At 35.5% G+C, this 14,399-nt stretch overlaps 1 protein-coding gene across 7 annotated transcripts in view; it reads left to right on the top strand.

Annotated features, from left to right (window-relative positions):
• The window catches only part of STXBP5L (syntaxin binding protein 5L), a 413,694-nt gene that overhangs the window by 233,698 nt on the left and 165,597 nt on the right, over positions 1 to 14,399 (top strand). For all 7 annotated transcript variants that reach the window (XM_074404291.1, XM_074404290.1, XM_074404292.1 and 4 more), the window contains exons 12-14: positions 6,977 to 7,049; positions 12,469 to 12,616; positions 13,536 to 13,603. In XM_074404291.1, the coding sequence (XP_074260392.1) occupies positions 6,977 to 7,049; positions 12,469 to 12,616; positions 13,536 to 13,603 (289 nt within the window). The remainder of the gene's footprint in view (positions 1 to 6,976; positions 7,050 to 12,468; positions 12,617 to 13,535; positions 13,604 to 14,399) is intronic.

Below are 14,399 nucleotides of genomic sequence, written 5' to 3'. Positions count from 1 at the left end.
AAGCAAATGTTTCCACCTTTGTTTAATAAATGATACTTTAACAAAATGTTGCAAACTATAGATAGCCTATGACAGGAAATCTCCCTGAATTTGGAAAACAAAATATTTAAGCCACAAAAACATTATCTTTATCAATTACTTAATTTCATTTAAATAATTTTGTTTGGCTGGCCGAGTGTAGTGGCTTATACCTGTAATACCAGCACTTTGGAAAGCTGAGTGTATAGCTTGAGCTCAGGATTTCAAGACTCGCCTGCACAACATAGCGAGACCTATCTCTACTAAAAATAAAAATATTAGCTGGTTGTAGTGGTACATACCTGTAGTCCTAGCTACTCCATAGGCTCATATAGGAGGATCAAGCTTGAGCCCAGGAGATGGAAGCTTCAGCGAGCTACGACTGCACCGCTGTACTCCAGCCTGGGCAACAGATTAATATGCTGTTTCAAAAAAATTTTTTTTCTTTATTTTGATTAGCAATTTTAAGCTCTAGCCCATTGCAAATACCTCCAGAGAAGAATTTAAGATAACAACTAGATGAAAAAAAAACCCAAAAAATTATAGCCAAAGATCTGATGAGAATTTTCAATTGACAAGGCAATTTAGACATTTTATTGGCATACAGTCATTTAACATAATAATCACTACTATGACACATATCTTGGCATATCAGAATTTTAGGAATCTTATAAAATATCACACATTTTAATAACACATATATAACTTAAGGGAAATTAAACACCATTCCCTATTTGACAGTACTTTCTGTATTATTTATCAAATAAGCCTAATCATTTAATATCTGTACAAGATGAGAGAGAAACCGTTTGAAGCTCTTCAGGGGGTCGACATGGAAAATTGTAAAATTAATTATAGGCCAAAACGCTTAAATAAAGATTTGGATCCTGGAGAAACCTGCCAAAGATGTCAAAAAGTTCAAAAACTACTTTCTTGACTAGAATGATAGTTCACTGCTAAATAAATACTTAATCAACCAAAGTAAGAGTAACAATCAGAAGACTTCAAAAACAATACAGAAAGTTACATGGATGTAAAAACCTTAACCCTTGTAAAGCTCAGTTTTCTGAAGCAGTCAAAACCCAACAAGGACAGCATAAAGTACAGGGAATATTCTTCGTAAAACACAGAATCTGTATTTCCTAAGCCAGTTACCTTGAGCAGGGAATATATGGTTCTTAGCAATAGCATATAAAGTTGTGGTTACAAATGAGAACACATGGACACAGGGAGGGGAGCACTACACACTGGGGTCCGTTGGGGGGAAATGGGGGAGGGACGGGGGGGTGGGGAGATGGGAAGAGATAGCATGGGGAGAAAGGACAGATACAGGCGAGGGGACGGAAGGCAGAAAACCACACTGCCATGTGTGTACCTATGCAACAATCTTGCATGTTCTTCACGTGTACCCCAAAACCTAAAATGCAATATATATATATATATATATATATATATATAGAGAGAGAGAGAGAGAGAGAGAGAGAGTGTGTTCTGGTTACATAAAATAATTCAGACACATAAAGAAAAGCCAAGAGTACTCAATCAAGTTATAATGAGTAAAGCATTGCTTTTCTGGAACTTCAGGATAAAAGTAAAACCAGAGAAACTAGGCAGTTCTCAAGAAGAAATGTGACAGAAATAGAATCTTGTTTGTAATTCAGAGGATGGTTGTTAAAGAAACAGCTTTCAGAATTAAAAATAAAACTTCTTGCAATCTTACTAAAAGCAATTAATATTTTAAGAAACCTTTGTTTGCTGGGTGCAGTGGCTCATCCCTGTAATTCCATCACTTAGGGAGGCCGAAGTGGGTGGATCGCCTGAGGTCAGGAGTTCAAGACCAGCCTGGCCAACATAGTGAAACCCTGTCTCTACTGAAAATACAAAAATCATCTGAGTGAGGTGGTACACATCTGTAATCCCAGCTACTTGGGAGACTGAGGCAGGAGAATCACTTGAACCTGAAGGTAGAGGTTGCAGTGAGCTGAGATTGTGCCACTGCACTCCAACCTGGGCGATAGAGATTCTGTCTCCAAAAAAAAAAAAAAAAAAGCAAGCTTTGTTGTTCTTTGTTGTTTTAATGTAGGAGACCAAGTTTTTAAGTTTTGTATCAGTGTATTTTAACATCAAAGTTTATTATTTAGAAAGACTGTCACAAATAATTTATTTTAATTATAACCAGCTTAATCACACCCCAGATTTCCTTCATAAGTTCCCATTCATGAACTTTATCATGATTTACTCAGATCATCTATGGATTACTGAGGCACTTTGCCTCACTTTATACTTCCTCTTCTTAAGTAACTGGTCATGTCACTCTAGGAAAAAGATTTATCATGCGAGACTTTCTCTTATCTTTACATCTGTAATTTCCTTTCTCTCTCTCTCTCCCTCCCTCCCTCCCTTCCTCTCTCCCTCTCTCCCTCTCTCCCTCCTTCTCCTATTTACATCTTTTTTATCTTGTGTCTATTTCCTTCCTAAATACATTTTGATACTCCCTTTAAATAACAATCAAATTAGAATAAAAATTTTTTTCTCAATAAGACTTTTTTTCTCTTATAACTTTTTTCTCTTATTAAGCACACCTTACTTTGTCATACTTTATATACAGAATTATATATCAATTGGAATTTTTAGCTTCTAGTAACCTTAAATTTTATTAAAAACATGGGAAGCACAAAATCTTAAATTGCCTGTTACATATTATTATTTAATAGATAATAACCATTCTATTTTTATTATTTCAATTTTTTATTTTTTTTATTTTAGAGACAGGGTCTTGCTCTTTTGCCCAGGCTAGAGTGCAGTGGCATGATCATGGCCCAGTGCAGCCTCAAACTCTTGGGCTCAAGTGATCCTTTCACCTTGGCCTTCCAAGTAGCTGAAACACCAAGTGCATGTCATCATACCTGGCTAATTATTTTATTTTTTGTAGAGATGGAGTCTTGCCTTATTACCCAGGGTGGTCTCAAACTCCTGGCCTCAAGCAATACTTCCACCTTAGCTTACCAAATTGCTGAAATTATAAGTGTGAGCCACCATGCTTGGCCAAGGACCATTTTATAATTGTCAGAAAAAAGGAATTTCCCTATAACATTTTTATGGATATTTAGTCTTTCTGTTAGTCCTTCTAGTCTTTCTATTAAATTTAAGAAGCCAAAGACAACCCTATTTATGTTCAGTAATTTGTTTCAGTTTTTATCATATTTGAAAATGACTTCTACATTTAACGAGTATCTGTAATTTAGAATTTCAAATTACATAAAAAATTATTTCTAGCTATTTATTCCATTTACCTTTATTCATGTATTTGTGCAGTGTGCTGAGATTACTTACAAAAACTGAGATATTAGACAAAGCTAGGCATCATTCCAAATTATTTATCTATTAATTATTTTATATAACTGCATGTCAGGCAAATATAAAAGTAATGACCTTAAAGTCAAATAATTCAGAGGACACAAAATAATTCAGAGAACACAAACTGTCAATCTTAGACTAGTCCCATTTGCCAAAAGATTTCTAAGTCACATGAACTTGAAAAATGCCTGGTCTTACTTGCTTAATTTATGAGTACTCCTCTATTTATAAGCCAATTATGTACCATAGATAAATACAACCAGACTTGTACATGAAAGCAGCTACAAATAATGATAATGTAGCTTTAATTTTTAAAGCTTTAGCTATATGTCAGCCATAACTAACTAGTTAAAAGGGACAGTTAGAGTCAAACTTCGTCTCTGTCAAACTAACAATTTTAGCTTAAGTTTATCTGTTTCACATGGCTGAAACCCCTTACTGAATTTTAAAGAAACCAGAGTAGCAAAGTAGTGGGGCAGAGCAGCAGGAAGAGAGGAGCTAGTTGAAGAAGGCTAGCTCTATTGTCAATTAGAAAGCCCATAAGTCTCTTTTCTACATTAGTTATTACTCAGGGTTCTTAGATCATAGAAGATCCCCAGTCCCATTATTTTTAATCACTATCAGAAGACTGTGGTATCTAGTGGGCTGACTGATGGACAGCTTCTTCCTCCACCTGCCTGGGATGGTTAGGGCACTCCCATTTCCAATAGTTCTCTTGTTTACAACATGCACATCATGGCTTCAAGAGTGCACAGCCATTTTGGCTAGCAGTGTGGTCCCAGTGGTGGTCTTACCCATGGCCATTTTTTTTTTTTTTTTTTTTTTTTTTTTTTTTTTTTTTTTTGGCTACCATGCACCATCTTGCATCTTGGTTGGTTGTAGCCAACAGCCACAGCAAGCAACATTGCTTGCTGTCTTAGGTCACATAGCTTTTGCCCTTTTTAGACTTGAACAAGACGATTAAATGCCTTAAAGGCAATCTCAACCGCTTGAGATATTGATATTCCCAGTGCTTTTTCTACTTTTTGTGGGTTTCCTCTTATACCAGGGATGCTGTGACTGATAAAACTCTCAGGTTACCTGGGTGTTCAGGGTCAATGTCAGTGTATTGCCTGAAGGCTTTAAAGACCTCAAGAAAGGAAGACGCATTTTCTTTGGCCACTGTTGTACCATTATGGCTTGTGCTGCTGGAGTCCTGCTACAATTAACATTCCCCATTTTGCTTGGAGGTTTATCTCAGATGTCTAGAGCAAGGCCCTGCTCTAGAGAGAGAGATATATATCGTAGGTCTGCAATGTGGTGCTTATGGAGATTCCTTCCCAGTGAATCACCAATGGATTGGGTATCTCCTAGTCACCTAGGAGTACCCAAAAGGGCTGGAGGGAGCAATGTTGTCCCTCAATTAAATAATTTTCTAATTAGGCTGTTTCTGTGCCATCAAAGTACTAACTGCTGCTTAAGCCAGATATTACTATGCATATCTGAATACAAATATGCAAACAGAAACAGAATCAGCCAATTAAACAAGACAAAGCACAGCATTTTGGACTCTGAGTTTGATCCCCTCAATGAGAGCAAAAAGACAAGGCTCAAACTTGTCTCTGTAAGCTTCAGACACCTTTAATCCATTCTAGATGGGGAAGATTGACCTCCAGCTGATAATCAAGCAAATATTTGCTCAGTCTAGTTGATTGGAATAGAGAGCAACCCTGAATCAGGCCTCCTTTGCTGCCACTGGCAGCTTGTTCAGGGTTTGCTAAGTAGTTTTAACAACATTAAACAAGTGACTAGACAAACCCTAAACTTTACATGTACACATATACACATCCAAGTTCCAAGTTCCCAGTCAAGTTCCTAGTCAAATTTATAATGAAGAGTGCCACGTGAGCATACCTCCTTATTCTCCTTTCAATAGAAGTTGAAATCCCTAACTTAGGCCCCCTTGTGGAGGTTAACAAGTCTCCCTAGTGGAAGTTGGTAAGAAAGGAGCCGAGAGTTGGTCACTTGCACAGAGATTAATTCACCAAAAAATAAAAATAAGAGGAAAAAAATATGTTCCAAAATACAAAACTTTTCTTTGCTGCAAAAATGAAAATCAAAGCACCGAAAGTCAGCAGGGCCATGCTGGGGAGACAGGAACCAAGAGCAAATCACCAAGTAAAACACCTGGACAGCTGCTCAGACCCTCAAGTGGAGCTCATCCCTGAAACAGAGCTAGTGAGCCACAGGCCCTGAAAAGATTTATAGACGTCCCATCTGGTTCACCAACTTTGTTATTGAACTAAACTGGGTCTCTTTGCTCATGCACAATGGAAAGCCAAACACTGAAGCACCAGGTTTTTGCAGCAAGAAGGGTTTATTGTGAGTGAACTGGCATAGAGACAGATCTCAAATCTGTCTCCCCAAGCTGGGGATTAGGGAAGGTTTTATATTCAGAGGGTAATGAGGAGACATGATCTGATTGGCTCTTGCCATTGGATGATGCTAGGAGGTGTACTCTGACTGGATTTTTCCCTGGGATGATACCAGGGCTCTATCTGATTGGATCCTGGAGTCTAGCATGCAATGTATGCTTCCTAATTTTAGTACCTATTCCTTGTTCTGGGCACTGAGTTTCTACCTGTGGTTGCATGCTTGGTTTATCTGGGCATATTCAGGTTATGTGGCCTTCAACCTGGGTGTCCATGGCAACTGAAGAGCTTTGTTATTTAAAAGTTGAACTGGATTGATCTGATGTGGTTAAATGACCTATAAATATATTTCAAATTATATTGAATTGAAAGTAAACTTTTAATTATAAGCAGTGTTATTCTTATACAGATGTGAATATATGTCATATCCCGGAGAAGCAGAAATACTATTCCCTCAATACATTTCCTTGTAGGCATAATATCAGATCTAAAATACAAAGGTATGGAAGAATAAGATAAATGTTTGTGAGATCAGGTGACAGATTCACTGTCTTCACATAATCCAATATTATCACCACTCCATAATTATTGAGATATACTTAACTCTATACTATGCTACTTTTAATATTTTCTTGTTCTTTTTAGTGATCTTAATGTTAAATTTGAGAAACAGCATATATATATATATATATATATATATATATATATATATATATTTTTTTTTTTTTTTTTTTTTTGAGACGGAGTTTCACTCTTGTTACCCAGGCTGGAGTGCAATGGCACGATCTCGGCTCACCACAACCTCCGCCTCCTGGGTTCAGGCAATTCTCCTGCCTCAGCCTCCTGAGTAGCTGGGATTATAGGCACGCACCACCATGCCCAGCTAATTTTTTTTGTATTTTTTAGTAGAGACGGGGTTTCACCATGTTGACCAGGATGGTCTCGATCCCTTGACCTTGTGAACCACCTGCCTCGGCCTCACAAAGTGCTGGGATTACAGGCTTGAGCCGCCGCGCCCGGCGAGAAACAGCATATTTTTAAGTGCTCTTTGTTACATCTTACTTTGGCTCACAGTTTGATCTTCTCACATAGTTTAAATAATATTTGTATAGAGATAAAAGAAATGTAATTTTGTTGATTTTATAAAATATTCAATATGAAAACTTTTCATTTTTTATTTTTACTTGTAGAATTCCAAGAACCCTATGCTGTGGTAGTACTTCTGGAGAAAGATCTTATTGTAGTTGATCTGACACAAAGCAAGTAAGTTATCCATATACAGATTAACACTTTTAAACCCTATTTAATTTACATAATTGGCCTTTGTATTCTTTAGATAGGAAATATTCTATGTGTGAATATTGGTTTGCTAGAATTACAGAAATACACTTTGATTTAATGGCGAAAATGAAACCAGGGGAATTTGGGAAACACTGAGAAAACTGTAAGACAACTTAAAGGCATCAGCACCTGATGTTTGGACAGAAGCACTGGAGACTCAGGACACATAAAATTGATCACATTTCTGTTGTTTCCTTAAAGAAAAGCTATCATTATGAAAACTTGTACAGTGTGATAGCTGAGTAACGGAAAATGACACATGATAAAAGTATTATTGCACTATTGCAGCAAACAACACAGAAGACCAGGATCCTGTCAGGGGAAGCGAAGACAGGGGACTTCTTTTACATTTTTTTTTTTCATTATGTTACAGGCAATTGAAACAAGTGTAGAATACTGCTATTATAGTGGTGGTCTCACTCCTTTACATTGCCAGTAAAAATTTGCCAACTATACATTTTTATTATAATGGTAATAGCATGAAACTGATTTCCATCATTATATGTTCTTCACCTACTGATCTTTTAGCCTCTTATATTTATGACACAATTTTTTAAGTTGTCTCTCCTCTGCCTGGAATAACTTTCCCTTCATTTTTTTCTCCTTATTAACATCTTATCTGTAATATTCTCAAGCCAAGTATCACTTCCTTATTTAACAAAATATTTCATTAACTATGTAATTTGGTCACATATCCTAGTGTGGACTCTCAGAGTCCCCACATTTCTCTCTTCATAGCTTTTGACACAGATACAATTTTCTATTTGCTATTGCTTAAAGATTGTCTGCCCACTAGGCTATAGACTCCATGAAGGAGGGGTTCTGTCTCCACATAGAGTAGGCTCTTAATAAATTCTTGTTGAATAAATCAGTCTGAATTCTACTTTCCACGTCATTTGTAAATGTAAGATCCAGGATTCTTCCTCATACTAATTTGCAGATATTAGTCTCAGTATTTTGAAAGGGATGTAAGATTTGGGCCATAAAATCTTCATAACAGGGAATTCTGCTTGGTTGCCCTATTTATCAACATTACACTTTTTGTGTGGATATAAGGATTTATGCTTATTCCTATAAGAAGTTTTAACATAAGTCTTATTAAAATATTTTCTTCTGATCTCATTGACACTCAACTCTTCTTTCTACATCATATTTGTGGGTTACTCATACTAAGTCTAAGTATCTAACATCCTTGCGGGCCCATTATACTTTACCTTTCATGTTCATTTTCTTTAGTATATATTCTTTCATTTAAATTTTGTTTTATTCTGATAGAGTATGCATAACAGAAAAGTTACCATTTTATGTATACATACATTCTTGTGCTGTTCATTACCCTATATATATGAATTAACATTTTGTTTACAAGTTTTTATCTAACATTTTACCGTCTTTAGCATGTATCAAAATCTCTGTGGCATTCCCAGTTCATTGGCTATTACAGGAAATTTAACATGTCAAAACTGAGTATGTTCTCTTTCCCTCCAAATGGTTACCTCTCAGGTATGTTGAATGTCAAACAAGTTGTAACTTTGGAATCCTTTTCAATTTTTTTTCTTTTTATCTTTGTCCTTCCATTTGATCCCCAACACAAGGCAAGCATTAGGGTTTACAAATTATTTCTATTCTTGATTTCTTGGATTCATATCTGCATTTATATTTTCACAATAATCAGTTATACTTTTATGTCTAAATTCCTGTGGTAAATTTAGTTATTTCTCTTTTTAATATCTTTTTGCCTAATCTTGCCAATGTACTAAAATAATTTTTCTCAGACATTTTCATGATATTTCACTTTGTCAGGAGCCTATTATTGTTACCACTTGCTATTATCAAATTCTAAATTGTAGGCCTGGTCTTCAAGGGGATCCATTTGCACTACGGCAGCAGACAACACAGAAGACCAGGATCTCAGGGGCAGAGAAAACATTAATCTTACAACTCTTTAATCTTAGGAATGTTAATAATTTCTACTCTGAAACAGAGAATCTCTGATATATCTAGTTTAACCTCTGGTACATCTAGTGTAACCTACTTGTCACTTAACTAAACATGAGTTGTTTCTTTAACCTAATTTTGCATATATAACTATTCTTATTTGAGATACTGTCTGCAGTATTTCAGATTGATAGAAAGAGAACTCCTGCCAAAACACACACACACACACACACACACACACACACAGCCCATATTCTCTGGAGATTGGACTAAATCCCTAATTTTTAAATTAAGTTTCTCATAATATGGCAAAAAACATAATAATATGGCAATCTCTAAGCAACAGCAAATAGAAAATTGTATCTGTAACAACTGCCTCCTATCCTAAAAAAAAAAAAACAACACATTGTGTCAGAAATTATATGATGACACAGACTTGGAACAGATGTAGCACAGAATAATACTAATTTCCTCTTAGTACAGTTCCTGGTACATATGATATTCTAAGGAGCTACAGGAATTTTAAATTTGATTCTATACTTATTTCCATTTTAAGTTATAGTAGGTTTGAGAATATGAAATTTATTATGTCCATAAGTCTTCATTCCAACTATGTTCTCTAGTTCATGTAGGAAGTGATCTTTAAGATATACACAGTCACATACACACAAACCTATCTATGACACACATCTTTCCATTATACCTGCAAAACATTTAAAAGTTTCCCACATATTATCTCTTTGTCTCAGTACTTTTTATATTATTCTAAAAGAATCCTCAAGGCTAGACGATTTATGAAGAAAAATGTTTTGTTTAGCTCACAATTCTGATATCTGGAAAGTCCAAGATTGGGTGTCTGCATCTGTTGAGGGTCTCAGGCTGTTTCTACTCATGGCAGAAGGTGAAGGGAAGTCAGAATGTGCAGAAATCACATGGTGAGAAGAAAGCAAGAGGGAGAGGGGGCAGATTTCAGGCTCTTTTAAACAACCAGCTCTCAAGGGAACAAAGACTGAGAACTCATCCCTGAGGGAAGACATTAATCTATTCATGAGGAATCTGCCCCTGTGAAGGGAAAAAACATCCCAATCATAGCATTCTTCCCAAGTGCCCAAAACTCATGTCTTCACATGTAAGATATAACCATTCCTGTCCAATAGTCTCAAAAGTCTTAATTCATTTTAACATCCATTCAATAGTTCAAAGTCCAAAGTCTCATCTGAGACTCATGGTACGTTATTTCCAGCTGTAAGCCTATAAAACATAAAACAAGTTCTTTACTTCTAAGGTAACAATGGTTGTATAGGTGCTGGGTAAACATTTCCATTCCAGTATAAAAGCACAGCAAGTCCCTAGCAGCTTTAAAACATGGCAGAGTATATATTAAACCTTAAATCTCCAAAACAATCTTCTTTGTCTCCATGTCCTGCATCCTGGGAGCACTGGTGCAAGGGGTGGGCTCCCAAGGCCTTGGCAATCCTGTCCTCATGTTTTTGCTGCACACAGCCCATGTGGCTGCTTTAATATGTTGGAGTTGAATGTATGAGGCTTTTCCAGGTTGCACACTGCTGGTGGCTCTGCCTATGTGGCAGGTTTCAGCCTGGGCACCTAGGCTTTTTGATAAGTTCTCTGAAATCCAGGGGACAGCTGCCAAGCCTCCATGGCTCTTGTGTTCTGGGTGCCTGCAGACTTAACACCATGTGGATGCCACCAAGGCTTATGGCTTGTGCCTTCTGGAGCAGCAACCCCAGTAGTAGCTGCGGCCATTTGAGCCATAGTAGGAGCTGGAGCTGTAGGGATGTAAGGAACAGCTTCCCAAAGGAGCACAGGGCAGTGGTCCCCTGGGCCTGTCCCCTAAAACTGTTCTGTTCTCCTAGGCTCCTGGGACTGTAATGGGATAGGTGGCCTCAAATATTTCTGAAATGCCTTTTTTCTATTGTCTTGACTGTTAGTACTTTGCCCCCTTACTGGTCATGCTAATCTCTTTAGCAAGTAGTTGCTTGTGTTTCTCCCTGAGAACACTCTTCTTTTCTACCACATGGCCAGGCTGCAAATTTTTCAGATGTTAATGCTCAGCTTCCCTTTTAATTATAAATTTTTCCTTTAGGTGATTCCACTGTGGACATAATTTAGTGTAAGCAGTTAAAAGTAACAATGTCACTTATTGAGGACTTTGCTGCTTAGAGTATTTTTCTGTCAGATACTCTAGGTCATCATTCTTAAGGTTAAACTTCCACAGTGCAGCCAAATTTTTGCTACAGTACACCGATGCAACCAGGTTCTTTGCTATGGTACAACAATGGGGATCTTTGCTACAGTTCCCAGTAAGTTCCTAATTTCTGTCTGAGACCTCATCAGCATGACCTTTTCTGCATACATTTCTGTCAGTATTTTGGACACAACTACTTAACCAATCTCTAAAAAGTTCCAAACTTTCCCTTATCTTTTTATCTTCTTGTGAGCTCTCCAAAATCCTCCAACCTCTGTCCATCACTCATTTTAAAAGTGCTTCCACAATTTCAGGTATCTTTATAACAACACCCGCTCCTCAGTACTAATTTTCTGTCTTACTCTGTTTTGTGTTGCTATAAAGGAATACCTGAAGCTGGTTATTTATTTATTTATTTTTAAAAAGTTTATTTTGTTTACAAGATTGGGCGTCTGTACGTGGTGAGAACCTCAGCTGTATTCTCTCATGGTGAAAAGTGAAGGGGAGCTGAGCTGGTGTGTGCAGAGATTACCTGATGAAAGAAGAAATTAGAGAGAAGGAGGAGGCTCCAGGCTCTTTTTAACAACCAGTTGTCAAAGGAACAAAATGGGAGAACTCATTCATCTCCAAGACAGGATATTAATCAATTCATGAGGGATCTGCCGCCATAAGCCAAACACCTCTCATTAGGCTCCACCTCCAACACTGGGGACTAAATTTGAAGATAAGGTTTGGAGGGGACAAACATCCAAACCATAGCACTCCCATTGAAAAAAGTCAAAATTTACTTATATATTAATATTTATAAGGATACTAAAGAAATATTTACCATTGTATATAGGTAAAGTGCTTAGTTTATATAAGTTTTAATGAATTAACTAAGTCAACTTGTTAAATAATAGTTTCAGATTAATAGAATTCATTGTATCTATATTAGCAAAGCAGTGCCACTGTGGAATGTTGGAATTACGAGAAGTAAATTTTGAGTTTGAGTAAAATTTTACTAGCATTAATATTACATTTTAAACATTACTGTTATAAAAAGAGCATTTTTGTTCATACAATCCTTGTTTTATGATACTGAAAAAAACAAGTGAAATTTTTAGTAAATATTTAGAAACATTTTAGGGCTTTATAAAAATTATTTTTTATTTTATCTTTGTAAAATAACACTGATATATTGTCTTTATCTATTAGTTTTCCAATCTTTGAAAATCCATATCCCATGGACATTCATGAATCACCAGTTACATGTACAGCATACTTTGCTGATTGTCCTCCAGATTTGATTCTAGTACTGTATTCTATAGGAGTCAAGCATAAAAAACAAGGATACAGTAATAAGGTAAAAGTATAAATTATAAATAACTTTTCTTGTATTCATATCACATGGTTATACTTTTTCCCATTGCTTTATTTTCTGACATTCCATGTAGGAAGACTTGAACTAAATTCTTTTTAAGTTATAAGCCAACATCTATTAAAGACATAACTTCTTAAATTCAGATTTCCTAAATGCTACATAGCTTTAAGCCTATAGAAACATAAATTTCTTATACACTAGGTATATAATTATATACTAAAATTTACTTATCTATTATATATATTTATATACTAAGTATGTACTTTAATGTATATTTGAGTCATAAGATGTAACCTTTATTTTAGATGAAAGATTATGTTTTAAGAAAATAAAAAGACTCAGGTCTTCTTAGTTTATAATTAATGGTTTAGGACACATAATTATTAAAAGTCATTTGTTAAATAACATTTTAGAATTTTTGTTATAGTTAACGACAAGATTCAAATATTTACAATTGTAACAGATCATCTATTATGATTTCTGTTATTTTCCCAGGGCTGTTGGTGTGGACAACTTCGAAAGATGCTATTTACATAGATTCTATGTTAAATGGCACCACAGTAGTTTGGTGGTACACAGACTATATGACACAAGTAGCAACACTGTATTTGTACAATTAAAAGTAGTTCTTTGATTTGTTTATATAAATGTTAAGATTAGTTAAAATCTGTATTTTTAAGGGAGATGGAATTGTACATTTAGAGGTGTTTGTTCAATGAAAGAATTAAAAGACAGCTACACACTTCATTCTTGATTATTTTACAGTTATTTATGTTTAAGTGAACTTTTTATCATTTTAAGATATTTTCATTTTAAATTTCTAAGTCATTTAAACTAAAATCTAAGCAATTTGAACTATATATGCACCTATATATATATTCTTTCTGGATAATCTGTTTAGGAGTGGCCAATTAGTGGAGGAGCTTGGAACCTTGGAGCACAAACATATCCAGAAATTATTATTACTGGGTAAGTAGATGTGTTTTGTGAGTTATTAGTTCATCAACGAAAAGATGTTTACTGACTCTTGATACTTTTCCATAATTGTATTCTATGCAGAATAATAATTTAAGTAAAAGTAAAAACATAAGAAATAACAATCCAAAGATTCTAATCTTGACAGAAGATATAATCAAACCATTGGAAACATAATAACAAAAAAAGAAAGCATAGATTGTATTACCAGGAGAATGTCAAAGGGGGAAGTCATGAGATATTAGTCTTCATTGGAAATCACAGAATATTAGCTTTACAAAGGCGCTTACAAACATTTATCTATTTTGCCAAATTCAGGAATCACTGCTTTGTATCTGTACAAGGTGGTTATTTTAAATATTCCTCAAAATTTACAGCACCAGAAATAACACTTCTTTGTATGATAACCCACTTGATATTTTAATATTAGGAACAAAAATAGGGACATAGCTAATTATAAATATAAGATTTCAAAGATAATAAGGGATCTGCTAATGGGAAAATAGAGTAAATATGCTTTTTCCTATTCTTCCCACTAAACAACTAAAAACTGGATATTATGTATAAGACAAACAAAAGATAACTGGGAAATGTGAAGTGTCAGACCAGGTAGAACTCCTATGTCTTAAAGAATAGCATGGAAGTCAGTTCCCTAACTTTTTTTTCTGCCTCATATATCCAAGAATTAGAGCTAAAGAAGTTAGTAACATAGAACTGGGTTGGGATGAAAAATCCCAACAAAATCTAGCTTTCTTTATCCATGGGATGAAGAAAGCGGCAGTGTATCAAG

This window comes from Saimiri boliviensis, chromosome 8 (assembly GCF_048565385.1).
Source record: "Saimiri boliviensis isolate mSaiBol1 chromosome 8, mSaiBol1.pri, whole genome shotgun sequence".
In the NCBI taxonomy this organism is placed as follows: domain Eukaryota; kingdom Metazoa; phylum Chordata; class Mammalia; order Primates; family Cebidae; genus Saimiri; species Saimiri boliviensis.
This window is presented reverse-complemented; position numbering and strand designations above follow the sequence as displayed.